Here is a 25,226-nt window from a genome sequence, read left to right on the forward strand (position 1 = left end):
AACTAAAAGTTTTGACCATTAGATTTCTCTATCTCCATTCTTGAAATACCGACCATTTTAGTTTGTAAATGAGATTCATCTATAAAGAGTTTCCTCTCCAAATAAGTTTTATTGTAGAGACAACATGCCTGCCTTCTTAAAAAACTAATCAAACTCAAGATTTGAAACCAAAAAAAGAGAAATAATATCAATCAACATATGCAAAGAAAAGAAATTATAACATAATCTTAAATGTAACAAAAAGAGGGCACACTTATAATATAATAAGAAAATCTACCCTTTGAAACCTTTCTTGGAAAAAATTTAGCAGAAAAATGCTTATCGTATTAACTCAACCATTCACAATACGAGAGAAATATTTGTTGTTAATGTGTTTAAACTAAATTAGATGTATTATCGTCTTCACATTATGCTTGTATTGACTTTGTTCATGTTCACACCAGATTTAATAAAATTTACATAAGTGCCACTAATAAGTAGTTTATTTAATATTTCTAATAATCAATCATGTGCTCATTCCATGTCATTGTGCACATATTTAGCCAAACTTTAACATTATTTTTCCTACCTACTACCATCGATTTTAGCTTTCCCCTCAATATATAAAACAAATGCTTATATGTACATCAAAAATCAAATTGACAATCATAACTATTCTTACATTTGTCAACTGATTAACTGATTTGAACTTATATAAGGACATAAATATTGTTTTAATTAAAATAAATGATTTTGACTAGAGCTATGAACTAGAGTACACAATAAAGGTCCAAACGCAAAAACACAATAGCCAAAAAAGGCGAATAAAGCATTTCTCACAAGAAGAGATATAAAAGCCAACAAAGACCAAGGGGTGAAAGCCAACAAAGACCAAGGGGCGAAGCAAATACCAGCAAATAATTTTGACTAAACCATGGAACTGAAAGCGAGTTTTGAAAATAACCCAAAACTAACAAAACCAAAATGGTCAATGCAATATGAAACCGAACTTTAACAATGTCTCAAATAAGAGGCAAGACAAGAATAGAAAGTCCTTCCATTCTTCGTAGGATACAACTCAATTGATAGATTTCCAAACACAAAATCAAATTTCGTTTTAATCTTGTTATTTAAAATAATTTTTTTATATATTAACATATATTTTTATTTAATTAATTTTATATCCTTTACTACTAATTTAAATTATATTTACATATTTTTTGTTAAGTGATTAAAGAATTATATCTTCACAATATTTCAATGTGATATCACTTAAAATATTTTATAATATTTGATTGATATAATCATTTATGTTTAATAATAATAATTCTGTGTATTCTAATTTGTCAAATATAATTTATGGCATCCACATGAATGATAAACCACACCTATTTACTCCAAAGTAAGAATTCAAACCATGCCACTCTCTTTGTAAATGCACCACTTTACCATTACAGAACCATTGGATGATAATTTTCTATTCTAAGTTATACTTAATACAAAGTAATTTTTTATTTTTTTTCTTAATTAGTAAGAACAAATAATCATTGGTGATTTTTTTTTTTTAAGACATTAACTCTTAAATCCCAAATTAATATCATCTTTTAAGTCACATTGATGATGTCCACCAAGTATTCCAAGGCATTTCATGTAATGGTCTCCAATGTAAATTCAAGAAAATTGGGTCTCGAAACTTATTACAAGAATGGAGCAAACAACGATCAACACTAATTTCAGTGAAGAATGGTGGAACATTTTGTGTATGTACAATTTTCTAAACTGCATTATACATATGATTACAGAGCATGACTGCATTCAACCATACTTTCTAATACCCTTTCCTCACAAGGTCAGAATGAAAACAAGGACTATAGATCCTTTGTCCACATGCAAACTAGATTACTTACTTGAATGTTGGTAAATTTGTGCAGTCCAAAGGATCAACCTGATCTCGACTCTGTTTCCACCTAGGGGAGGGATTTTGTTAATCCCAGATTGTAAAGAAAACGTTCTGAGGTAGACTTGAGAATGTTACCAAACGAAAACCTTCCACCTGTCTCCTCTGAAGGGGATTTTGAATAACTTTCTTTTACTTGGAGTATTGTTTGCCCAATTTCACCACGAACTGCTTCAATAGTTTTGGCATGCACAGGGTTTCCTGCTGCATCTGTAACATAGAACACACCCACTGCCTTGTCAGCCCTGGTGCTCACTTCTGCTCTAGTGACTGACAGACCATTCTCACGAAATATGCGGGTCACATCAGAGAGAAAACCAGTTCGATCACCACTGCATAATTCAAGTCTCAATCCCTGCAGATGCAGTCAAACCCTTTAATCAATAACTGGATCTCACTTGTCTCAAGCTATGCCCACTTTGCAAGTTGATAGAATATGTAGCACTCGAAGGCAAAAAACTTCTTGTTATAGCACAATTAATTCCTGATTCCTAAAGCTACTGACAGATCTAAATTGCATTCTTCAGACATATAATGGATGGGAATATCAACCTACTGCCAACAGCTTGCTTTGCTGTGCCTCTGTGGATTTGTGTGTGCCAAACATTTCTAATGATTTCTCAGAATACTAATACAAATAGCCATCCATACCTCAGAGACTCTTCTTTCTATAGCTGCCTCTAAACAGTGGATTATTCTTTGCCTTTCCGCTTCTGAGTTCACTGGGCAGCCATCCATATGTCTGATGTAGTACTCCTTTAACCATAAAAAGTGGAATGAAGTTTTAAGTCACTGTGAGCAATCTAAAAAATTTGATAGATATTACAAGGGACTTTCCAAAAGGAGTATGTCAGAACCCTCACCTGGAATGCGTCAGGTCCATCAGAATCAACCGTTCCATGAAATACAACATATTGCATGTCAGTTAAAGTGCAAACCGTGTCAAAAAGAAGCTTTGACCGGTCTTTGGACTTAATATTAATAACAGAATAACCTTTCTCCACACAGTTCTGCAGAGTCACTAAAGGCCTGAATTTATCATCCCTGGACTCTAGCAGACCATTATGCACTCTTTCATAGTCACGATCAGCAAACATCATTTGATGTAGACGCCTTTCAGTATGAGTAACACCCGTAGAAACAACAGTTTTGGCAACTCGCTTATCATTATCACCCTTCAGAACATTGCAAAGTTGTACTTTAATCATAGAAAGTCTCTCAGGATTGTCAACTGGAGCCCCTGTACTATCATCAGTAACATACACCACAGATGCAACCCTCATATTATGGGTCCAGACCTCAGCCCCAACAACATTGCACTTAAGATCTGTAAGAACGGCAAATACTTCAGAGAGCAAACCCGGCCTATCAGTGCCTGTTAATTCAATTGCTGTATGCTTAGAAGCAGCCTTTACTCCAACAGTTCTTCTAAGTGAAGGTAGCAAACACGCATTTGTTCCAAGGGACTGCAATTACACAAAACACGGGTCAATAAAATCTAGAGCTTTTCTAATTAAAAAGGAACATTGCCCTATAGCATTTCCCACTAAAAATGAGTACAAATACCTGTTGAATATAGTCAATAACCTTCTCATTAGTAATTTTATTGCCATCTTTGTCTGTTACATGGAATACTGTACAACATAAACAGTGTTAGATTCTGCAAAGATAGTATATTTTAAGTAAATACATAAAGCCATTTGTCTTGATCTGGTTTTACAGCCGAATGATTAGTCAACTAATTCATTTCAAGAATTTAATCCCCCTTACCCCAGTAAAAGAGAAAATATAACACTGTCAGGATAATCAAGTAAAAGCTTACCATCCATAAACCATCTGATTTACAGCCGAATGATTAGTCAACTAATTCAGTTCAAGAATTTAATCCCCCTTACCCCAGTAAAAGAGAAAATATAACACTGTCAGGATAATCAAGTAAAAGCTTACCATCCATAAACCATCCACCATCAGATGATATGTATGCCTTAGAAATAGTTAGATCCAAATCAGTTAGCACTTGTACAACTTCCAAAAGAATGCCATGTTTATTGGCACTATCGACCTGCAAGGAACGGCAAGATCATGCTAGATAACAGTCCTTGCAATGTAAGCTAATGTGTAATTTATACCTATAATGAGAAGTTCCGTACAATATAAATTGAAAACATCCATAAAAAATACCTTCACTAGTGTTGCATTCTCACAAGACTTGTTGTCAATTAAAACCCTGTGTAAGAAAGAAAAGGTAAATTGCTAGATTGAATCAAATAAATGTTACAAGATTGCAAAACCATTAAAAATCAATCAAAGAATCATCAAGAATGAATGACTGCTGCCTCAGAAATTATTAGTGCATTCTCGAACTAATTCATAACACATCTCACATTCGGATACAATAACATAAGATCATGTTTCATTCCAGAAAAACAATAAGCGGGTAAACCATTTCTAAGAAGACAGCAAATGGTTGGTGTCAGTAATAAACACAAGATTTTCCAAGCAAGTGTTAGGATCTTTGTCTACACAATATAATTAAGCCAAACAATAACATGCGAAAAGGACACAGTACCTAAAAAATAGTTGTAAATATGCTTATATTGATAACAAGAATTTCAAGTCACTTTGGGGAGCAACCTCTTTGAGAGAAAAGCTCCATTACAAAATATGACTCCAATATCATAACTGTTTTATTACAACATTATAAAGCCCTCAAAAAGAGTGACATATCAAATACAGCCAATATGGGATAAAACCACATAATCTAATATTAACTAAATAGCTATACAATGAGTATTACAATTCTCAAAGTGGTACAAGGTTAGGAAATGAGGGTCCTAACGTGCACTCCCTTTGGAAAGCCTTGTAGTCAAGGCTTGAATTGGGGAAACTGTTGCTAGAACTAGTGAAAAGGTTCCCAAGTGGTATCTTCTAGTTGTAAGCCTCTCAACAAAACCAATACTTTTGTGATGCTGTAGTTATGGAATGAGCATGAGCATTGACCCAAAATAGCCTGCTGCTCAAGGATGATAGATCCTTCATCATCCAATTTAAGAAATGTGGACAGAGCGTGAACATGCTGACTGAGGACCTTCTTTGGACATGAGACATGGAAAACAAGGTATCTTTGAGGAAGGAGAAAGATCCAACTTATACACCACTTTGTCCACCTGCTGTAGTATTTGGGAGGGTCCATAAAAATTGAGTGCTAATTTCTATTTGCAAGCAAGCTTGAAAAGCATTTGCTTGCAGGGATTAATCCATAGAAAAGCCCCATGCCTAACAGTGAATGTGCACTTAGAATGGTGTTGATGAGCCTACTGTTTGTTAAGGATACGAGATATTGCCAAAATGTCCTTGAGAGTTTGGAGGAGATACTCACAGTTTTTGAGAGTGGAATCAACAACTTGCACTTTGGAACTACCTGCAAAAAGGAGGTGAGGGATGGTGGAGGTTGTCCATACACAGCTTCATAGGGTGTTATCTTGGTGGAAAAATAATAGGAAGAGTTGCACCACCATTCTACATTGAGAAACAATTTAGCCCAGTGAGTTTATTGGTCTAATAAAGCAAAGCCACGTAAGTTAATCTTTGGCATTTTATGAAAATCTTGGTCTGACCATCAATTTGTGAGTGATATGTTGAACTCATCTTCCTAATTAAAGTTACTGGTGAATGTAGGATCAGAGTTACAAACAATGGAAGTGGCATACCATGGAGGCAGAAGATTTGGTCGAGGAAGACTTTGGCAATGATAGATGGGACAAGGAATAGAAGTGGGCTTATTTGGAGAGGCAATTCGCTCCACCCAAATGAATGACTTGCCACTTGACTTAACCAATCTTTCAATACAATCCATGTAGATATTTGTCCAAATGGCAAGCAGAATGGGCAATGGTTGTCGAGTGTCTGGAGTTCAAACAACTTCTCCTTTTTGTCATTGGCATGTATCACATTTGACAACAAATCTTTTGATGTCAGTTTTCATACTAACCCAAAAAAAGTGTTTTAATTTTTATCCTTTCATGTCTTTAAGATCTTGAAGTGCCGCACATAGGGGGACACATGTAATTCACGTAACAGTGGACCTGAAAAAGTAAAAGTTGCAGAAAGAACAAGTCACCCTTTGTAACATAAGTAGCTATCATCCCAAATGTATCCAAGCTTAGTTGTGGAACCAATCTTTATTTAATGAAGATGCTATTGAATTGTTGCATCCTCTTGCCATTCCTTTTGAACGAACTATAAACAATCCAAAGTAAAAAGGGATACAGCACATAAAGTCTCATGGTCATCAAATTGTCTAGATAGGCATTGGCCACCACATTCTCCTTTCCCTTTTTCTAGATAATTTCATAATTAAATCATAATAATTTGGTGACTCACTTTTTGTTGTTCTAGAAAAGAGGCACGTTGTTCAAAGAAGCACTTGAGGTTATGATGATCAGTTTTTGTATGAAATTATCATCCCACTAAATATGGCCTCCATTTACTAACATTAAGATGGCTCCAATGCCACTACTTGAAGCATCACTTCCAATGGTAAAAGATTTGGAGAAGTCTAGCAGCACAAAGACTAGCATAGTGCACATAGCGTGCTTAAGTAAATAAAAAATCTTCTCTATCACTTTCAACCTCATGAATTTATTATTCTTTACCATGCCAATCAAAGAGACAGCAATTTTATTGTACTCATTGACAAATTTCCAACAATAGCTGATAAGACCCAAAAATCCTCCATGACTTTGAGAGTTTTGGGTTTTGATTAATTCTTCATATCTTCAACTTTTTTAGGGTCAACCTTAATGTCTTCGGCTAAGACAATATGCCCTAGATATTTGGTCTCTATTTGACCAAAAGAACACTTGGAATGCTTTGCACATAACAGTTTCTAAAAGGAGTTGGAAGGTTTATTGAGGTGAAGGAGTTGCTCCCAATTTCTGTTGTAGATGCGAACACCATCAAAGAATGCCAAAACAAATTTCTTGAGGAATGGCTGAAAAAACTTGTTCAAGCTTTGGTATGTAGCGGCTTATTAGTAAGGCTAACCGACATATCAAAAAATTCAAAGTGATCCTCATGAGCACAAAAGGTAGTCTTAGGAATATTCTCTTCACATAGGAAAATCTGGTGCTATTTGGATCGTAAATTTAGTTTGGAGAAGAAGTATACCCCATGCAATTCATCAAACAACTCATTAATCATAGGAACTAGAAACTTCTCCTTGATCCTAATTTTGTTTATTTCCCAAAAAAACACACAAATGCTAGGAACTATCCTTTTTTTTGAGTAAAGAGTACTAGAGAAGAGTATAAATTGACCCTAGGTTGAATAACTCTGGCCTATGGTAATTCTTGCACTATTTATTCAATCTCAGTCTTTTGCACAAAAGGGTATTATTAAAACTTAATATTAGGCAACATGCTACATGGAATCAACTGGATTGTATGATCAAAGAACAACAAAGGAGTAATCCACATGGCTGCTGCAAATGCTGGGGCATGTGAGGTGAGAAGGTCATGCAACTCAAATGATTGATTCAAGGCTTTAGAATTGGCGAAATGATGAGAACAAAGGTGGGTAAAGATCCCAAAAGATCTCTTTTAATAACATTTCCACATAATGAGAGGTGACAAGGTTCATGGATTCTGATTTTAACCTGTGAGAGTGTATTTCTGGTCATTCATGAAGAATTGCATCCACATATATGAGAAATCCCATAGGATGGGTCCAAGTGTATGGATAAATTGTGCTCTTGGAACCACATCATAGCCTTTGATTGGAAGGGCAGCCATATCAGATGTCAAATCGTAATCACCCATTAAAATTTGGATATTCTTGCACTATCCCTTAGAAGTTAGTGTTCCCCCATCAGCTATCATGACTTCAAAACTAGAGTAGGAATACATTTAACGACTTGCTTGATTAGTCACAAGAGGGTCCAAGAAATTTGTGGGTGCTGCCTAAATCGCTTAGGATAGTTAAGGGTTTCTTTTGCAGTACCCCTTAATTTTCATTGTCCCAAGTGCAGTTATATTGACCAAAGCATACATTAAAATCTCTAAGAAAAGATTGTAATGGAAGTCTAACATAGGTTCATCTTCTATAATTGGAGTGTCCTAAAGTTGATTCCAAGTCATCAAGGATAGGGGTGACTCCACATTCAATAGATACAATTTCTATTTCACACATTTATGACCCAATAAGTATTTTTCATCATTGTTGTAGCATAATCCCTTAACAAGCCCTCATCTCAACATCACCTAAGCACTTAATTGGTGTCACATGCAGGGTTGGAGATATTGAGAATTGAAGAGGGGATGATTTTGGAATTGTGGTGGTTTATATGTACGATGCTTGCTAGCAAATTTCTCTTTAACCAATTTGGTTAAGCTGATGGTTGCCATCATGACTTATGGGTTAACATCATTAACTCAACCTGGATATAATCTTTTAAGTCACTAATGAAGCACAACTTCTGTAAAGTCATCAAAATGTCCTTCAGTCCAGTTGATCAAACATTCAAATGGTTTTTGGTAGTTGTAGACAAGCCCAATTTGGTGTAGCTCGGTTAATGCTCCAGCAAGCCATCGTAAGAACTAGGGTCAAACAAAGTTTGGAGACGTTTGTAAAATTCATCCCAAGCTGGTGTGCCACCATTCTTCTCAAACCATTGTTACTACCATATGGAATCATGCTCCAAACTGAATGAGGTGAAGAATACCTTCTGCCTTATGGGGGTTTGATGTAGAGTAAATTATTATTATAGTTGATGAATCCAATCAGTAGAGTCATCTCCATCAAATTGGAAAAAATCCAACTTGAGCAGACATTGTGGTGGTCCCATTGCCTCCAAGGGTGTGATTTCCAAAATTGTGGCTAGGGAAGCTAAGATAATCACTATGTTGTCCTTGCATGTCTACAATGATCGAGATTCAAATTTGTCTAATTGCTAACCAATGCACCATAGATTACAAACAGCCAATGGCTTCCTATAATGAAGTTTCTCCTAAGCCTAGAGGGTCTTCCAATATATCAAAAAGTACATGGAGACTCAAGTCCATCTACAAATGTTGTTTGAAACCCAACTATTAGAGTCTTACCAGTCCTCAGTTCACTAGACCTTAAGGGTATCTACCTTAGCCAAAAACAACACTACAATATTTTAAAACCCCTCATGCAAGGTTTCTGACCTAGAAAATGTACTATAGGAAAAAATGGCGGAAAATGTTTGGTACCCCACTACTTTCACCATTTTATAATAAAAAAATGGTCCCTTAACAGTGAAGAGGAGCATACGATAGGTAGTTATAGTAAACCACTAATCTAATACTGCCATATAACATAACACGGCCTAGAAAGAGCTCTGATACTGGTTGTTAGGATGTTCACCTGCAAATTATTATCAAACCGAACAATAATATGTGAGAAGAACAGAATGCTCAAAAAATAGCTACAAATATGCTAATATTCATAACAAGAATTGCAAGCCTTTTAACGGGGTAATATTACAAAACATGATTTTAAGATGATATTTCATTTATTACATCTCAATATAAAGTCATCGCAAAGAGTGAGTTACAAAATGCAACCAGTGTCTAATAAATCCACACAAGGTAATGTTAACTAAATAACTATACTATGACTTGTACAATGCTCAAAGTAGTTCAAGATTAGGACTTGAGGGTCCTCCGAGCAAGGCACACAAATACAAGAGTTTATCCAAGGAAGGCATATAAAAATAGAAGTTTGTCCAAGTAAAGCGCACAAAAAACTACTCATCGGGTGAAGCATATCCAACTGTCTGAAGACACAAATGTAACATATAGAAAGAAATATCTAAACACTGCAGAAACGTTGAGTAATATATACTGGTGGAGCATGTATCTTAAAAAATAAAGCTCTATTCAGGAACCCATGAATAAAATAGTAATTTGGCAGTAAACACAACTGTAGAAGACACATATCAAAATCAGTAAACACTAATGTAGAAGGTATGGATAAGATAAGGTAGTTTTACGGGGGTATTCATCATAGGCATCCTATTGTAAATTTCAGAGCACCAAAATGGAATCAAAGTTAAACTAAGGGCCACAAAACGATGAGTCACAATGAAACTTGTCTCACTACTCACTGTTATGAAAGATAAAACAAAGTCCTATTCAATAACAGCTGATTAATCACAAGTCATAACAGGATGTGCTAGTTTTATGAGCATACTTACTATAGGCACCGGATATGATTTTCGGGCACAAATAATAATATCTAGCACCAAAATGGGAATATATGTTAAATCAATGGGTAGGGCATGATGATTCACGAATGTCCGAACAGCTGAAAAGTCCCAAATTGGTACTTCGTACAAACAAATGATAAATCCAGACGCCTTCCAGTCTGGTAAACAAACAAATGAGTGGCAAGAAGAATCAAAATTCAAAATCTTAAAGTTACAACGACTAGAAAGATATTTATCCGCAGGAGATTGATGTAGCCTGAAAAATCCAGATCCAAAACCAACACCCCAACCAAGCAAAACTCGCACTTGGATTAACTAGTAACCCTTTTATAAGTTGGCATTTCCTAGAAAAGTTACATAATTAATTGTAGCAATTAACACAAGCAGCCTAATGCAGTAAACCGAAAACAGTTAGGGCAACTTTGACAACTAGCCAATATCACCTCCAATCATGAGCGTGCAGTTTCTGTTATGTCCTGTTAGCATTTTAGACAAACATGAGAATTGAAGTAACAAGAAAAGCAACAGACCTTGGAGGATTCATTCGGATGATCAATTTCTCATATTCATCATCAATGTCCAGAGAAGCCATCCAATCCATTTCCTTTCTGTTGAAGTTGTTGGTAAGCCTAGATGCTATCTTGCTTATGCTCTTGCGGAGACCTAATCAATGCTCTGACAATGCAATTCCATATGAGGACTGTTGATACCTTGCTCTGCAAATATGTATATAGAAATTGCAAGTGGGTGTTGCCTCAAACAACGTGAATTGGCAAACCCAACAAAAGCAAGAGGAATCAGACAATACAAAACCAATTTCTTGACAAAGATATCCTTGGCTCTTCTTAGATTGATCTGGCTACTCTGCCAGTGTGCCCACTGCCACTATTTTGCAAATCGACAATTTCTTCAAGGTACAGTCCTGAGGAAAATAGACCTTACAATTGAAATCTACACCGTATTTGCCAGCTGATACTAAAGAACAAGACGCTGGTCAGAGTCCTTATAACTTGATATTTGTATGTACATATACTATCTACCAAACCATTGGCCTAATTTCCATAAAAATCCCAGTTGATCGATAGACTTTAACCCTTTTTTTAGGCTCTCTGAACACCTTACACGGGATAATGGGACAAACAAAGACGATTTAGCAGTCTTGAAATTCTACAGAGTTCTGTGGTTGAAACAATATACGACAGAATCCCCGCTACAAAAGCACAAAGGACCCTGTACTCTCTAATTATTGGTTGTAGATTGCACATTTAAGGCAATTAAATAAATAAATGCAATCACCATAGATAACGGAACTCAATTAAATCAAGAGAAGGATGAGTTTATTTAACTTTAAGATTGATGATAGATGAGTAGTGTTGAGGTTATTTTCTAATGATTTGTTATTGTGGTCTCTATTTTGAGTTTATATATATATATAGGATTTCGGTTTTATTTTTTTAAGATGTTAGAGTTTTGCATTTAAGAAGACTTGATTTTTGGTGGGTTCATTAAGTACCTTTCAACTTCGTCAATAGACTAAGGGTCTATTGACAAGTTGAAAAAGATGTAAGTATAAATTGGTGGAAAAAATTGCTCCAAATTCATGTTGTACTAGTGATTGATCCCGAGTCTCACAAATTTTATCTTGATGTGTAGAATTGATCTTGGATGTGAATGAATCACCTGATAAAAAATGTTCTCCTAGATCCTAGAGTATATTTGCCTTAGCTTGATGGATACTTGAGAAGTCAAGGTGGTGGCTAAAGACACCATGACTAGCTTGTTAACTCAATAGATGAATGGATTATTTTAGTTGAAACCCCTTGATGGATTAAATAAATAGTGATGAGAAATATTGAAGACAACATTTGCAAACATGTAGGTTTGATTTATTTATTGCTATTTAGAGTTAAATAGTGCTTTGATTATCATGATCATTCTTTGCATTCTTTCAACATGTCATCCATTCATGTGTTTAAGGATACAATGAATGCTTTTAAATCAAATGGTATAGCAACACATTTCATACATTGTTAAATGAACTCATTATTAGTAATAAGAAGGGATGGGAAATTGGAAATATGAATTTGATGTCTTAAATTTTGAGGGTCATTTCTGTTGGCATTATGGATGAATTGATTATGTGTTACATTGATGTCAACACTAGCTGTTATGGTTGGTTACCGACAGACAGGTTTTGGTTACTGGTAGAAGATCTAGTGTTATCGGTAGAAGAGACTCTGTTGGTCACTTCTGGCATGTTTGGATCAATGGAGTATGTTTGATTTTATGTGTTAGATGTTCATGGAGCATGTTTTGGTTAGTTGGTATTGACTTGGTAATCGGATGCTATCATACACTCTTGTAAACCCATACTGACATTGGTTTAACGTTTAACCGACAAAGATTTCACTGAGGAATCTTGACAGGATGCATAAGTGGTGTTGGTGTGGCTTCTACATGGATTTCAGGATGCGGAAGATGTTCTTTGATCATGCTTCAACTGCTTGAAGACATTGCTTTGGCGTAGTGGACCCATAATAGGTCTGGTACCTATCTAGGTTATGGACCGGTATCATGTGAACGTGTACTCTACACGTTACCGGGATATTTCAGGATGTTCTATGGATTGTTATTGTTGTTTTGGTCTTAAGCCGACATGGCATATCATTGTAATATGGATTTATGTAATGATCTTATTGTAATATCTTTTAGGTGGCCGACCTAATTGGTTTAGGCTTTAGGGTTGGTATAAAATGATGTAAGATCTCATTGTAGATCATGGGGAATATGTATCGTGGTCTTGAAATGCAATATCATATGCAAAGGAGATTTGGTTGATCACAGGTGATCAAATTGGGATTAAGGAAGAGGTTAAAGGCCTCTGGTATTGAGCTTAACCGGGACTGTAATCAGACATGGTAGATGCTATCTCTGGTAGTTCATTATTCTGGATTGTTGTCCATTTATATTGAGGTGGTTATAACCTCTCTGTAGTCAGTGAGACTCTTGTGTAATAAGTAGTACACTCTAGGCAGTGTGCCTTCCTGCATGTGCAGGCCCCTCATTATATCACATACTTCCTGTAGAAGTATCATCTGACTCTGGGTAGGCTTCTCACAGTGGTTTTTCCCTTTATGGGTTTTCCACGTACAAATCATGGTGTTATGTGGTATGGTTGCATTGTGTTGATTATGTGCTTTATTGTTAAGTTTCATTGCTTACCGATATCTATTTCTGCTATTCCGGTACTTAATGTTTATGTGATCTGGTTAAAGGTTATTAAGTGAATTTAATTGATATAATATGTTAACAACTGATTCACCCCCCCCCCCGCTACCCACCTCCCCTCAGTTGTTCACCGGTTATCCTAACAATTTCCATGTTCCTAAGGATTGACCTAGATAAATCTCACATCCCTAAAAAATGATCTAAGGGATAAAGTGTAGATTTTGAGGTGGGGGATGAAAATATGGGAATTAGTGTAAATGGGGTAATGTGACAATGAATAGGTATGGGATTGTGAACTAAGTCTAATGCAAGAGTATGTCACATGTTGATATGTTACTATAAAAAGGCATTCCCATCAAGGTGGGCCTTTATCTATTGATGAATAAAGAATGTGGGTAAGGAGTGGCAAAGCATGGAGACAACAATTTGATTGAAATCCAAATAGAGGAAAATGGATTTTTGTGGGAGAATTTCAAAGAACTGGTTGTAGAAAATCTTTAAAGCCAACAATATTCTAATATTGCAAGCCATTAAAATGGTATTTGGGGAGGAATACTTGACATTAACTTGGAAATATCTAGTAAACATCGATATTGCCTCAATTTTTATAGCATGGCTATTAGAGGCAAGGAAGAACAAAGGGATGGTGAATAAACTCATGGATATGTTGGTCTAGGCATGGAGATGGGTAGATATATACAACATTTTATAGATTTAATAGTGGTCAAGATAGGCATATCACCGTAGGAAGGAATGTAACCAAGACTCACTCAATGCTATGATGGTCCATGGATCCCCTTTCTAATTTGGGGGAGGAAAATGAATGAAGCAAAGTGCATATAATAGGTTGCTCGGAGCATTTGAATACTAAAAGAGGGTATTGGCTTGGCATGAAGTGCAATTGTGGGTTGGTCAATGGCACTGGTAGCAAAAGGTTCAAAAATTGAAGGAGATGAGGATTAAAGAAGTGCAGGATGTTTGTATAGAAAATAGTTGTTGTTTTTTAAGCTCGTTAATGGGCTTAGCTAATTGTTGTTTAGGAAAGTTAGGGGAATTTTGGTTAAACACCATTTTATTTTTGGGTTTGTCTTCCACATATCTAGTGAGAATGTGAGGCCCTACCCCAACCCATCCTATCTCTTCAGTTATTTTCATTTTGGAACTATTTTGGATACTAGTTTGGACACACTATGGATATAGAACTTTTCATGATTCCGCGATTTTGGTAACATTGATATATGTGGATGCTTCATTTCTATGCCTTGTGGATTATAGAATATTATATGATTCTAGATTAGGGTAATGTTGTGATGATGTAGGTTATTATCTGAATTTCAGGATTAGATATAATGTTTGGAAAATGTTTGCATATATTGTAGATGGATCAAATTTTGAGGATTATGAGGAAATTGCTTTGAATTGTGACAAATTATATTTCATAATGTCAAGTCTTTGTAGAATGAATGTATTGTATTCTGATTATGTGATTTTATATTTTATATGAGGCTATTTGGGAAGTACTAATGTTTAAATTGAGATGTGCAGGAAAATATCCATGTGACCATGGAAATATTAGGGAGAATCAAGCCTAGGCCAATGTGCGTTAGTAAAACCAGGGGTTGTCTATTTGGAGAGACAACACCCCGTATGTACTGTATTTTATTCGTAAATGTAAAATGTTGCATGAGTGTAATTTGTATTTATTGGAATATTTAAATTGTTTAAGGGACAATTGCCATGTGTTTATTGTGATGTGGAATTATGTTGTAGTGTCACTTGACACCTATGTAGTATGTTGTGTTGGCAATTTGTCATGTCACCTTTTTGAAGGTTTTATTTTTGTTAATGGTTATATCCCCTAATTATCCTTGAAGGAACCAAGAAATCTAGGTTAGAGAGCCACAAGGAAGGTCAACTCAGAGTTGACCCGTAGGTTAACTTCAGGTGGACTTTCTGAAGGTCAAATCAACTCCTAGAGTCAATTTTAGAGCTTTTCTATTAGGCCTCATGGGGTACCTATGGGTGAAGGCCAAAATTGGCCATGTGTCTTTCCCTTAGGACTTGTTTAACCACCCAAAAAAGTGGTTTTTCCAAGATGGACGAATTCCATCTATAGGAGTGCCATCCTTGGAAGGAGAACCTTCTTGGAGATAGTAATCCCTCTTCCCCATTCCATTTCCCTTCTCTAGGCACCTAGGTTAGGGAGTGTGTAAGACCTAGGGAAGACCAACCCAATGGGAGATCACTCACTCTATCCAAGAGGTTGGAAGGAGTGAGAGAGGCCTTCTTAGGCTAAGAATGGAAGCTTAGTGAGTTAATCACCCACTCTCCACTTTTGGAGATTTTTGGAAAAATTTGAAAGGAAAAAAAACCAGTTTTAGAAAATTTAGAGGAATTGGGTGGCCAAGTTTTGCAGAAAGTTGTGTGGATTGGGTAGCTCATCTTCAACCAAGTTTAGAATACCTATTGGCAGAATAAGGTTGGTTGTTATCTCCTCTTGTTTATGTTGTTTATGTTAGCTATGTTGTTTTGTTGAAGGAAAGATTTGCTTGTAAAGGAAGTGTGTATGTATAATGTTGTAGAAGGAAATAATGTGTAGTTTTATTCTATGTTTTTCTGTTTTGTGTTTTTGTTTTGGGAGTGTCCAAGATCTCCTACTCTTGGGAGAGTAGGATGATCTTGGGGTGGAAGAAGCATGACAGCCTTGGGTGAGAGGCTCTCCTTAAGGAGAGTGATCTCAAGGGTGTCCTTTGTGACCCTTGCTGCATAGCCTTGTGTATGCATTTGGGGGTCATAAGGGGAGAGAAATGGCTTTGAGCCTTTGGGGGGGCATAAGGTGGTTGGGATGAATTCTGATTGAGTATTTTGTGTTGCCATGAGGTGGCTTGTGATATATATTTTTTTTTGGCTGCAGTCTCCCCAATGGTACTTGGTCCACTTCCACCCATAGATTGATCTCCACAAATGTGGTGATAGTGTAGCTTGGGATGGGAAAGTGTATGTGTTGTGTGTTTGCCCTATTGTTATGTTGTATTGCTTGGTTGTAACCCGTCTAGATCTTGATTCTCCTAGCTCGGGGGTGGCTTCTGGTAAGCCTAGGCTGGGAGGTGAGCATCCCATGGTCACAGTCCTAAAATTTACTTGCAGGTGGCTTGGGAAAAGGATTAGGAGTTGCAGATTGATGTGTTGCAGACTTCTATTCAGAATTCTCATTTTTATTTTAATGCAGAAAGAAAGAAAAAAAAAGAGAAAAAAAAAAGAGAAGAGAAAGTGCAGATGTAAATATAGGACTTAAAATGATTCTGTTTCTATTTGAATAAATGTAATTTTTATTTTCTGTGTAAAGATTAGAGAAAGATGACTGTTTAGAAATTCTACCCATTTTTCATATTTGGGCTATTGTAACTTATCATTCTGGAAAGTAATGTAAATTTTTATTATATTTTGATGCCTATTGTGTTGTAGAAGACTACATTTAAATTTGGTCTGTAACATGTTTAGTTACTGCAATATTAAGGAAAAGAAACAGAAAAATGCATTAGGATACATTATTTACTATTCATTAGTTTATTTACTGCATTAGTAAGGAAAAGAAAAAGAAATGCAGTAGGGTTATTATTTACTTGCATAGTGTAAATTCTGTAATTTTATGACTATTTTAAAAAAAGGAGTGAACTAGTATTGTTACTTTATGACTGTTAAAAGAAAACCAGAACTATTTCATTTCTGTAGCAAGTTTAAATAAAAGAAAGAAATAAATAGATCTATTCTAAATGCTGTTAGAAGACTTAAAACAGAATGTAGATGGTTAAAAAAAAAACCTCAGATCAATATAAGGGTTTTAACCCTATTACTTCAACATTTAGTCATATATATATTTCTATATGTATATAAGTATATATATTGAAAATATATACCTATATATATAGAAAATATATATATATAAGATTTCCTGTATATGTATACCTCTGTAACAACGAAATTTAAAAAGAAACAAAAACATGTATTCTGAATCCTGTGCATCTCTGTTACAAATCATATAAAATATAATGCAGAATAAACCCTTTTATCCTATATATATATATATATATATATATATATATATATATATATATATATATATATATATATATATATATATATATATATATATATATATATATATATATATATATATATATATATATATATATATATATATATATATATATTCTGCATCAAAAAAAATATGCTCTGTGGATGCCTGTAGAAGAAAATATCTACATATTCATAAACGATACTATGCATATTATATATATATATATATATATATATATAATATACATTGGAAATTCAAAAAAAAAAAACTACATCTTATACCATTTTTATCAACCCACGAAACTTATTAAAAATGTTGCAAAAAAAAAGGGAAGCAAAGTCTCGCGGGCCACTGTGTGCAACACAGTGGACGGCCACGGCCGAACCACTGTGCTACACACAGTGGGCGGCGCCGAAGGGCACCGCACTGTGTGTAACACAGTGGGCGGTTGCGGCCGCCACTGTGCTACGCACAGTGAACGGTGCCCGCCACTGTGTGTATACACAGTGGGCGGCGGCTATGCCGTCCGCCACTGTGTGTACACACAGTGGGCGGCGCTGCCGCCACTGTGCGTATGCACAGCGGCGCCCGAACCCCTGCGAAAACCTCCGCTCTCCCCGCATGAAACCCTCCGCCTCCGTACCTGCAGTTACAACTCAAAAAAAAAAGAAAGAAAGCAAACAAAGAAAAAGGGGTAATATAAAACCCTAACCCATTCGGGTTAGGGTATAAAATGGTAAAGAGGAAATAAGGTAAGAGGTAAAATATAAAAAAAAAAGAGCAACCCTAACCCAATTTCGGGTTAGGGTTAGCATTTTAGGTAATTAGATATATATATATATATATATATATATATATATATATATATATATATATATATATATATATAGGAGATTTAGATTTGAAACATCAAAATTGATTTTTAATTTATAATGAGGGTTAGAATTTAAGAATTTATAATGTGATATATATATATATATATAAAAGGGAATTTAAATTGGAAATTTAAAGCTAGATTTTAGTATATAATTTGGGGTTAAGTTTATAATTGAAATATTATGGAATTTTTAAACATTGATTTTAATATATGAAATGGGGTTAATTAATGATAGGATTATTATACGTCCATTTACTCCTTAGGAGATTTGAAATTTAAAAAAAAAGGGATTTAAGAATGAAGGGGTTATCAAAATCGGAAACACCATACATCAACTCGATTAATTTAATTAATTAATCAATAGACTTCCCTAATTATATTTGGGGTATTAGGAAAATTTAAAAAGGGGAAATTGTAGAACCAATTTTATGGACCATAAACCCTTTGGGGGTAAGCTTGGGCCAAATTTAATTTAATCGACAAATTAAGAAGTTAGGGAAAATTGGAATTGGCCTTAGCTTATTGTCGGTTTTAGTGGACAAACGACATTGTAGTAATTCGAACCCTCATCAGTTGGATGTATATAATAATTTCGCAGGTGTATCAATTAATCAATAGCATTATCCTTATATGGATTGGGAATGATTTAATACCTTAAGGTAACCAATTATTCCTTGGTTTAATTAGCGACAACTTGTCTTAGGTAATTGAGCTAGCTAACTAATCGGCAATGCAAATTAATCTTCATCAATCAAGTCACTCGCTCGAGTTGGTTATTTAACTTAACCTTAGTAAGTAAGTTAATTACATCCTAGATAAGACAAAACTTTAAATACAGTCGTTATGTATTAGGATTTATAGTGAGTTCATGACGTCAAAAAAATTTTTGTTGTTCCGTTTTTGTGCCCTAAAGTTTGGGCACGACAAGAAGGATTTATGCATATTATACAATGTAAATAGGTGTGGCCCATTAGCCACTTTTATATATCAAAAAAATAGCATGGACATGCTCATTCCACCATTACAACTCTCTTATCATTAGTTCCTACCTCTTCTATTATAAGAATTTAGGATTATTTTTTTTGAGGTCTAATTAGTTGTAGCATTTGTTTCTATACAAAAGTTAAATATTTACTTTAAGTTTTTATTTTAAGGGACTACAAGTTTAAGGATACAAATGTAACAACATAATTAGTGTTGGCAAGACACACTGTTCCGGTGAAGATTGATGCATGAGAGATGTTTAGGAGTTGTCATTGATGGAAACTCAGTTTAGAAATAATATCTGGTATACATAGATTTGATTTATTGAAAGTTGTATTATTCATTAGGCATAAGTCTGGAAGGTGGAATACAATATCCGACAAAGTATGAGTACATTGTGCAAATCTTGATTTTGGTTGGATAACTTTGGTTGCGGTAATAGAGGCAGATGATTCAAGGTTCGAGGCAACTTATTTTGCAATCCTAGTATCTGGTGTTGATTCATGAGCAAGATTGAAGGCCCAGTATCTAGTAATTCAAGTAGAACAAAGTTATTTTGATGTAACGTGTGATCCAGAATCTTTGGCATGATTTTGGTGGTGGTTGTTGAGTTTGAGGTAATTGTGCTGACATGTGAGAAGCTTGTTATCATCATGTTGAGGTCTGCATATGGATTTGTGGACGAATTGAGCTGACTTATGGTTACACATTTCATGTTGCGTGTTATGTAGTTTTTTGGAAGCTGACATGAGAATTGATCTATTTTGGCGGTGCAGATTTATAAGATCAACTTGTATGATCATTTTGGTATGGTAGATGTACGAATGTTGATGTGTGATGAGCGAATGAGTATCAGTATGTAGATTTTGTGCTCTGGTATATGATTGTACAACAAAATAGAGCAGATAAGCAAAACAGAGGAAGACAATTAGATTGTGCTTAACCAAAACTGTTATTTGGCATTAGTAGATGCTATTCTTTAGTTCAGACACTATTGTAATAATTTTTAATCATTTGTAGGATAGTGTGTCCTCTGGGTTGTAGCCCTCTTTTGTATTAGAGTAGTGAGCTCTATGTAGTGTGCCTGAATGCAAGTGCATTCCCCTTTTTGTAATATTATCATTCTCCTGATCAAAGTATAATAATATTGTGGGTTCAAATCTCACTGTGGTTTTTCCCTTTTCGGGTTTCCATGCAAAAAATCTGGTGTTATGGTTTTGTGGTTGATTGGTTTATGTTTCTGCACTTTACTTTCATTCTTATGTATCTGGTGGTTTAAGAATCAATTTAATAAATTTGTGAATTGCAGAACACTGATTCACTCCCCCCCCCTCTCAGTGTTCATTGATTCCAAAAATTAGTAACATGAATATTATATAACTAATAATAATATTGACATAAATCTAAAATATTAACTAGATGCTTAACTAGTTTTCCTTGTGTAGTAAACCAAAATCACCTATTTCAAACTTGGAAGGAATAATGAAAGTTCCCAAATAATTAGGATAAAATTTACCTTGAAGAATCAAGCCACCAAGCTAAAAACTCTCTATTTATAGTTTTCTCTTATTATAAATTCTTTAATTGTCTCTAATATGCTAAAAAATTATCTATTGTATTAACTATTTTCTTATTATTGTTTAAGCTCTTATAATATTTTTCTTTATATGTGATTTCATCAATAATGTCGGAAAGACAAACAAATCACAAATAATTTTTTATGTCAAAAGGCATAATGTCTTCAATACCAAAGTGAATTAAAAGGCATGCACCTAATTGGAATGTGAATACTAGTATGATAAATCTATATCATAGAAACACATTGTGTATGTCAATTAGTATCATATTTATCAACTATTATTCTTAAAATTTTCTCAATAGTCCAATAGAAGCCCCAATTTGATCTTTACCATGTGGAAATTAAAAAGTAAAGAAAATTTATCTCAAAAAAAAGTTAAAATATTTTCATATCTCTTTCCTTAAATATGTACCATCATCTATGATGATAATATATAGGAAACACAGTCTAAAAATAATATTTTTCATAACGAAAAACACAAATATTGGATATTGGATATTGTATAATTTTGAGAGAAATGACCTTGACCCACTTATTGAAATAATCTAAAAGAGTACTAATAAAAGGATGTCCATTGTAAAAAGTTAGGGAAATCATATCCACCAAGTCTAACCCTTGCATAGAAAAGGAGAAGTAAATGGATGAATCAAATGAACCTAAGCATGTTTTAGATTACTATGTGTTTCTTGTAACACATACTTGTGGAAAAAATGTATGATTATTTCTCCATTTTACTCTATTACTAACCTATGACATGGCCCTATAGGATTCTTAAATGGAAATGAATTTCTTGTGGCCATCAATGCATCTAAGTAATAAACCATTATAATCATAGGTAGTACCCCAAGGATAAAATATTTAGCAACTTAAATGTAAGTATTGGTATTTTTAAAATAATTAGGGGAAACACCCCCAATAAAGATAGGTATAAATATCATGAAACCACTCCTTACTATTTAATGTAGCATAAATTAGTAAATAAGAGTTGTAACTAGTTGACTTAATCTATAAGTAAACAATCTAAACAAGGGCTACCATCATCCATACTCATAAGTGAGGTGACCCTAGTATGTTGATTTTCCTTGAGAGGAATAATGCCAACAGTAAATGAGTCTTGAAAGAATAAAACTTAATTGTAAATCAAACTCATGATATTTTATAAGGATAGCACATTTGTTCATGTTATCACCAGTTTGTTTAATCTATTTTATCATGTATATCAATATATTTAATTTTTCAATCTTCAGTTTGTTGTGCAATAGAAAAATGGCTCGCAAATTCCAGCAGAGGCGAAGATTTGCAACCCACTCTGGAAGGACAGATCAACAAAGGAGAGGGCACTAACAAGGTTAGATTAGCAACAACATAAGGAATGGTATTCTCTCTGGGGCAAACATGATCCCTATTGACAATAGACTAGCCAAGGTAGAACCAAACCCACCCAATGGAGGTCGAGATGTAGTAGTGAATCTACTTCTAGACAAGAAGGATTCAAATGAACTAGTAGCAAAGTTCGATCAATGTAAGGAGAATCTAGGCGATACAAAGGAGAATCATAGTGAAACTCAGGTCCCTTGGCGTGGGAGGAAAGGAGATGCTTTTTCTGCAAGACCTCCTATTCATAAGAGATGGGGATTTGCTAAAATGGTAAACCCCCTCAAAAACAATGAGGAAAATTCATTCCCCAACCAACTATCAACAACATCCAAAATAGTAAACCCTACTCGCCACCAAAGAAGAGGAGAAAATTGATCTCGATATCTTCATATTATCTTCAATTGCATAGGGATCACCTAAGGGATTGTGCACTATCAATCAAGTGGACAGGAAAGGATCCACCAATTCAGCGGATCCTAGACTGGTTTACGGTCACCTTTATAGATCGGGTATGTATCAAAACCCTAGTTGAAGGTTTTTCTTTCTTGAATGTATTGACAAAGATTTGAAATGGAGAATTTGCATGGGGAGCCTATCTTTTTTGAGGTTTTTTTTTTTTACATGTTGGATTGGGAGCTGAACTTTAGTCTCTCGACACAGTGCTCGTCATGGTTCCCACATTGGGTATCTCTCGTTAATCTCCCACCTGAGTATTGGAGCACAAAGGTGATAGACGGAATTGGGAATTCCCTGGGGAAAGTGATTGGATATGATGAATAATTTTATTTAGGGAGATCAGGGAAGGCAAAGATTTTCATCAATCTTGATATGAACTTAAGATACCTGTTAGAGTTATCTTGTATTAGCTAATAATTATTTATTTAATTATTAGTCTATTAAACTCTACGCTTAAGCTAAACTTAGGCATTTAATAAATATTGTAGGTATTTAATAATTATTAAATACACATTATCCCTTTAGGGTTGCTATTATCCTTTTATAAGGATTGTATTGTACTTGTTCATTAAATTGATTCCCTTTCTGAAAGATAGTTTTCTTCTTCAGAGCATTTATGCTTTTTTGCTTTATGTGCCTCCATTCTTCTCTTGTGACAGGTATTTGCATGCAGGTGTTCTTGGGATCTTTGAAGTTGTATTTCCTCAACTTCTTCATGGTATCAAAGCCTACATCTGCTGTTGCTTGTTCCTGATTTTTCAGAAGATTTTTTGGAGGAGGGTTTCAAGTTTTTTCAGAGTTTTTTTATTGGATATGGGGTAGCTATTTTGTTTCTAATAATTTTGGGCTCAAACGGACCTCACTGTTGAGCTCAGAATGCCCCAAAACCCCCATTTCCATATAAAATTTGTCAAATTTTGACAAATTTGGGTTCTGAAATTTTTTCTTTGGTTTTGCCTTTTTTGGCACGATTTTCGAGAAATTTGTCAAAAAAAAACATTAAAAAAAAAATTCAGAGTAGTTTGGGCCAAAAAAGACCTCACTGTTGGCTTTCGAAGGGCATTTCCAATCATTTTGATATATAATTTGACCTATTTCGGTGACAAGTGCATTTGGGCCATGATTTTATTTATTTATTTACCCTTTTTAATGCCCTAAAAGAGACGTTTTTTCTTTTGGCCATAACTTGGTCATACGGAGGCGCTTTTTCAAAAACCTTATATCGTCAGAAATCTCTTTCCAAGATCTCTCTAGATCTGTAGGTTTGATCTTCTGATTTTTCTTTTTTGATTGTGTTTTTTTCTGTTAAAGCCAGAAGTTCTTTTTTGCACTCTGGGAGACATAACTTGAGCATCCGAACTCCATTTTTTGAAAACTTTATATAGTTCGAAAGCTTGTTCTGTGTACTTTCTATCCATATGAGTTTTCTTTCCAGATTCTGCTCCATGAATTTTTTCTTCATTTTTTTGCTTTTCAACACTCTAAGGATATCTTGGTTGTTTCAGGTCCTGGGATCTCTTCTCTGAGTAGGATGTCTCAATTTTGGCTCTTCTTTTTGTTTCCAGTCTTATTATCATTGTAGCATTTCATTTATGCAAACGCACTGAGATAAAGTGGCATCATGCATTGTTTACTTGGGATCTTGCACATCTTGTGCCTTGTTGCACATGCATTACTTATAAAGTGCCATAGGGGGGGTTGGTGTTTGCCTTTTGTTTGCCATCTACCTTTGTCACGTAAGTGTTCCTTCCACGACATTAGCCTCATGATATGTATCAAGTGAGTGTTCCTTCCATGACACTATGTACTTTCTCCGCACCTTCGATATTCTTGGTTCTTCATCAAGCAGTTGTTGTTGACCGTTCTTTTCAATGTACATGTCCCTCTCCCTCTCCCTTTTCATCATTATGGGGAGGTTTGTCCTGTTGGTTCTAATGCTCCCGTGGTTCGATTGATCAGCTCTTCAGGCTTTGGTGTCTCATACCATCTGTATCTTCGAGCTCAGTTGTTTTTCCTTGTTTGCCATCTGATTCGAGTAGTGTCATTTGAGGGCACTCATGCAGATTACAGTCTTCTCTACTTGGTCATGTTCTATTTCAGTGGAGGTTCTTCATATCAACAACTACTCTTTGACAGTGTTTGCATCTATTTCATGCTTCAGTGGTGTTCTTCTTTCTTTTCCATCTCTTTTTGGAGCAGAGTTTTTTTCCCACGTGGTTTTCTCTATTTCTCCGTTTCATAGAGATTTGGTTGTGATTGGGTACCTCATCAGGCCTTGTTGCCGGGACCCAAATTTGTCTTCATCATGTAGTTGCATTTTTTGCTTCTTGCATTTAGTTTTCTAGCTACTCCCTAAGTTCATATTAAGGGGGGGTGTTAGAGTTATCTTGTATTAGCTAATAATTATTTATTTAATTATTAGTCTATTAAACTCTACGCTTAAGCTAAACCTAGGCATTTAATAAATATTGTAGGTAT

General features: G+C 34.9%; 1 protein-coding gene across 2 annotated transcripts; it reads right to left on the reverse strand.

Annotated features, from left to right (window-relative positions):
- Positions 1–1,623: 1,623 nt before the first annotated feature.
- LOC131066932 (ACT domain-containing protein ACR4) lies at positions 1,624–11,392 on the reverse strand. Of its 2 annotated transcripts, XM_058001829.2 has the most exons (7): positions 10,700–11,392; positions 4,118–4,163; positions 3,884–3,998; positions 3,503–3,570; positions 2,800–3,402; positions 2,588–2,692; positions 1,624–2,291 (listed from the first exon to the last, which is right to left on the reverse strand). In XM_058001829.2, exons 1-7 carry the CDS (start codon positions 10,768–10,770, stop codon positions 1,947–1,949), a joined length of 1,353 nt encoding a protein of 450 aa, XP_057857812.1. In that variant the 5' UTR covers positions 10,771–11,392; the 3' UTR covers positions 1,624–1,946. The 2 variants fall into 2 exon arrangements, with proteins under 2 accessions (XP_057857812.1, XP_057857813.1); XM_058001830.1 differs by lacking the exons at positions 3,884–3,998; positions 4,118–4,163; positions 10,700–11,392 and adding an exon at positions 3,759–3,780.
- Positions 11,393–25,226: the final 13,834 nt, after the last annotated feature.

The sequence above is a fragment of the Cryptomeria japonica genome, chromosome 9, assembly GCF_030272615.1.
Source record: "Cryptomeria japonica chromosome 9, Sugi_1.0, whole genome shotgun sequence".
Classification (NCBI taxonomy): Eukaryota; Viridiplantae; Streptophyta; class Pinopsida; order Cupressales; family Cupressaceae; genus Cryptomeria; species Cryptomeria japonica.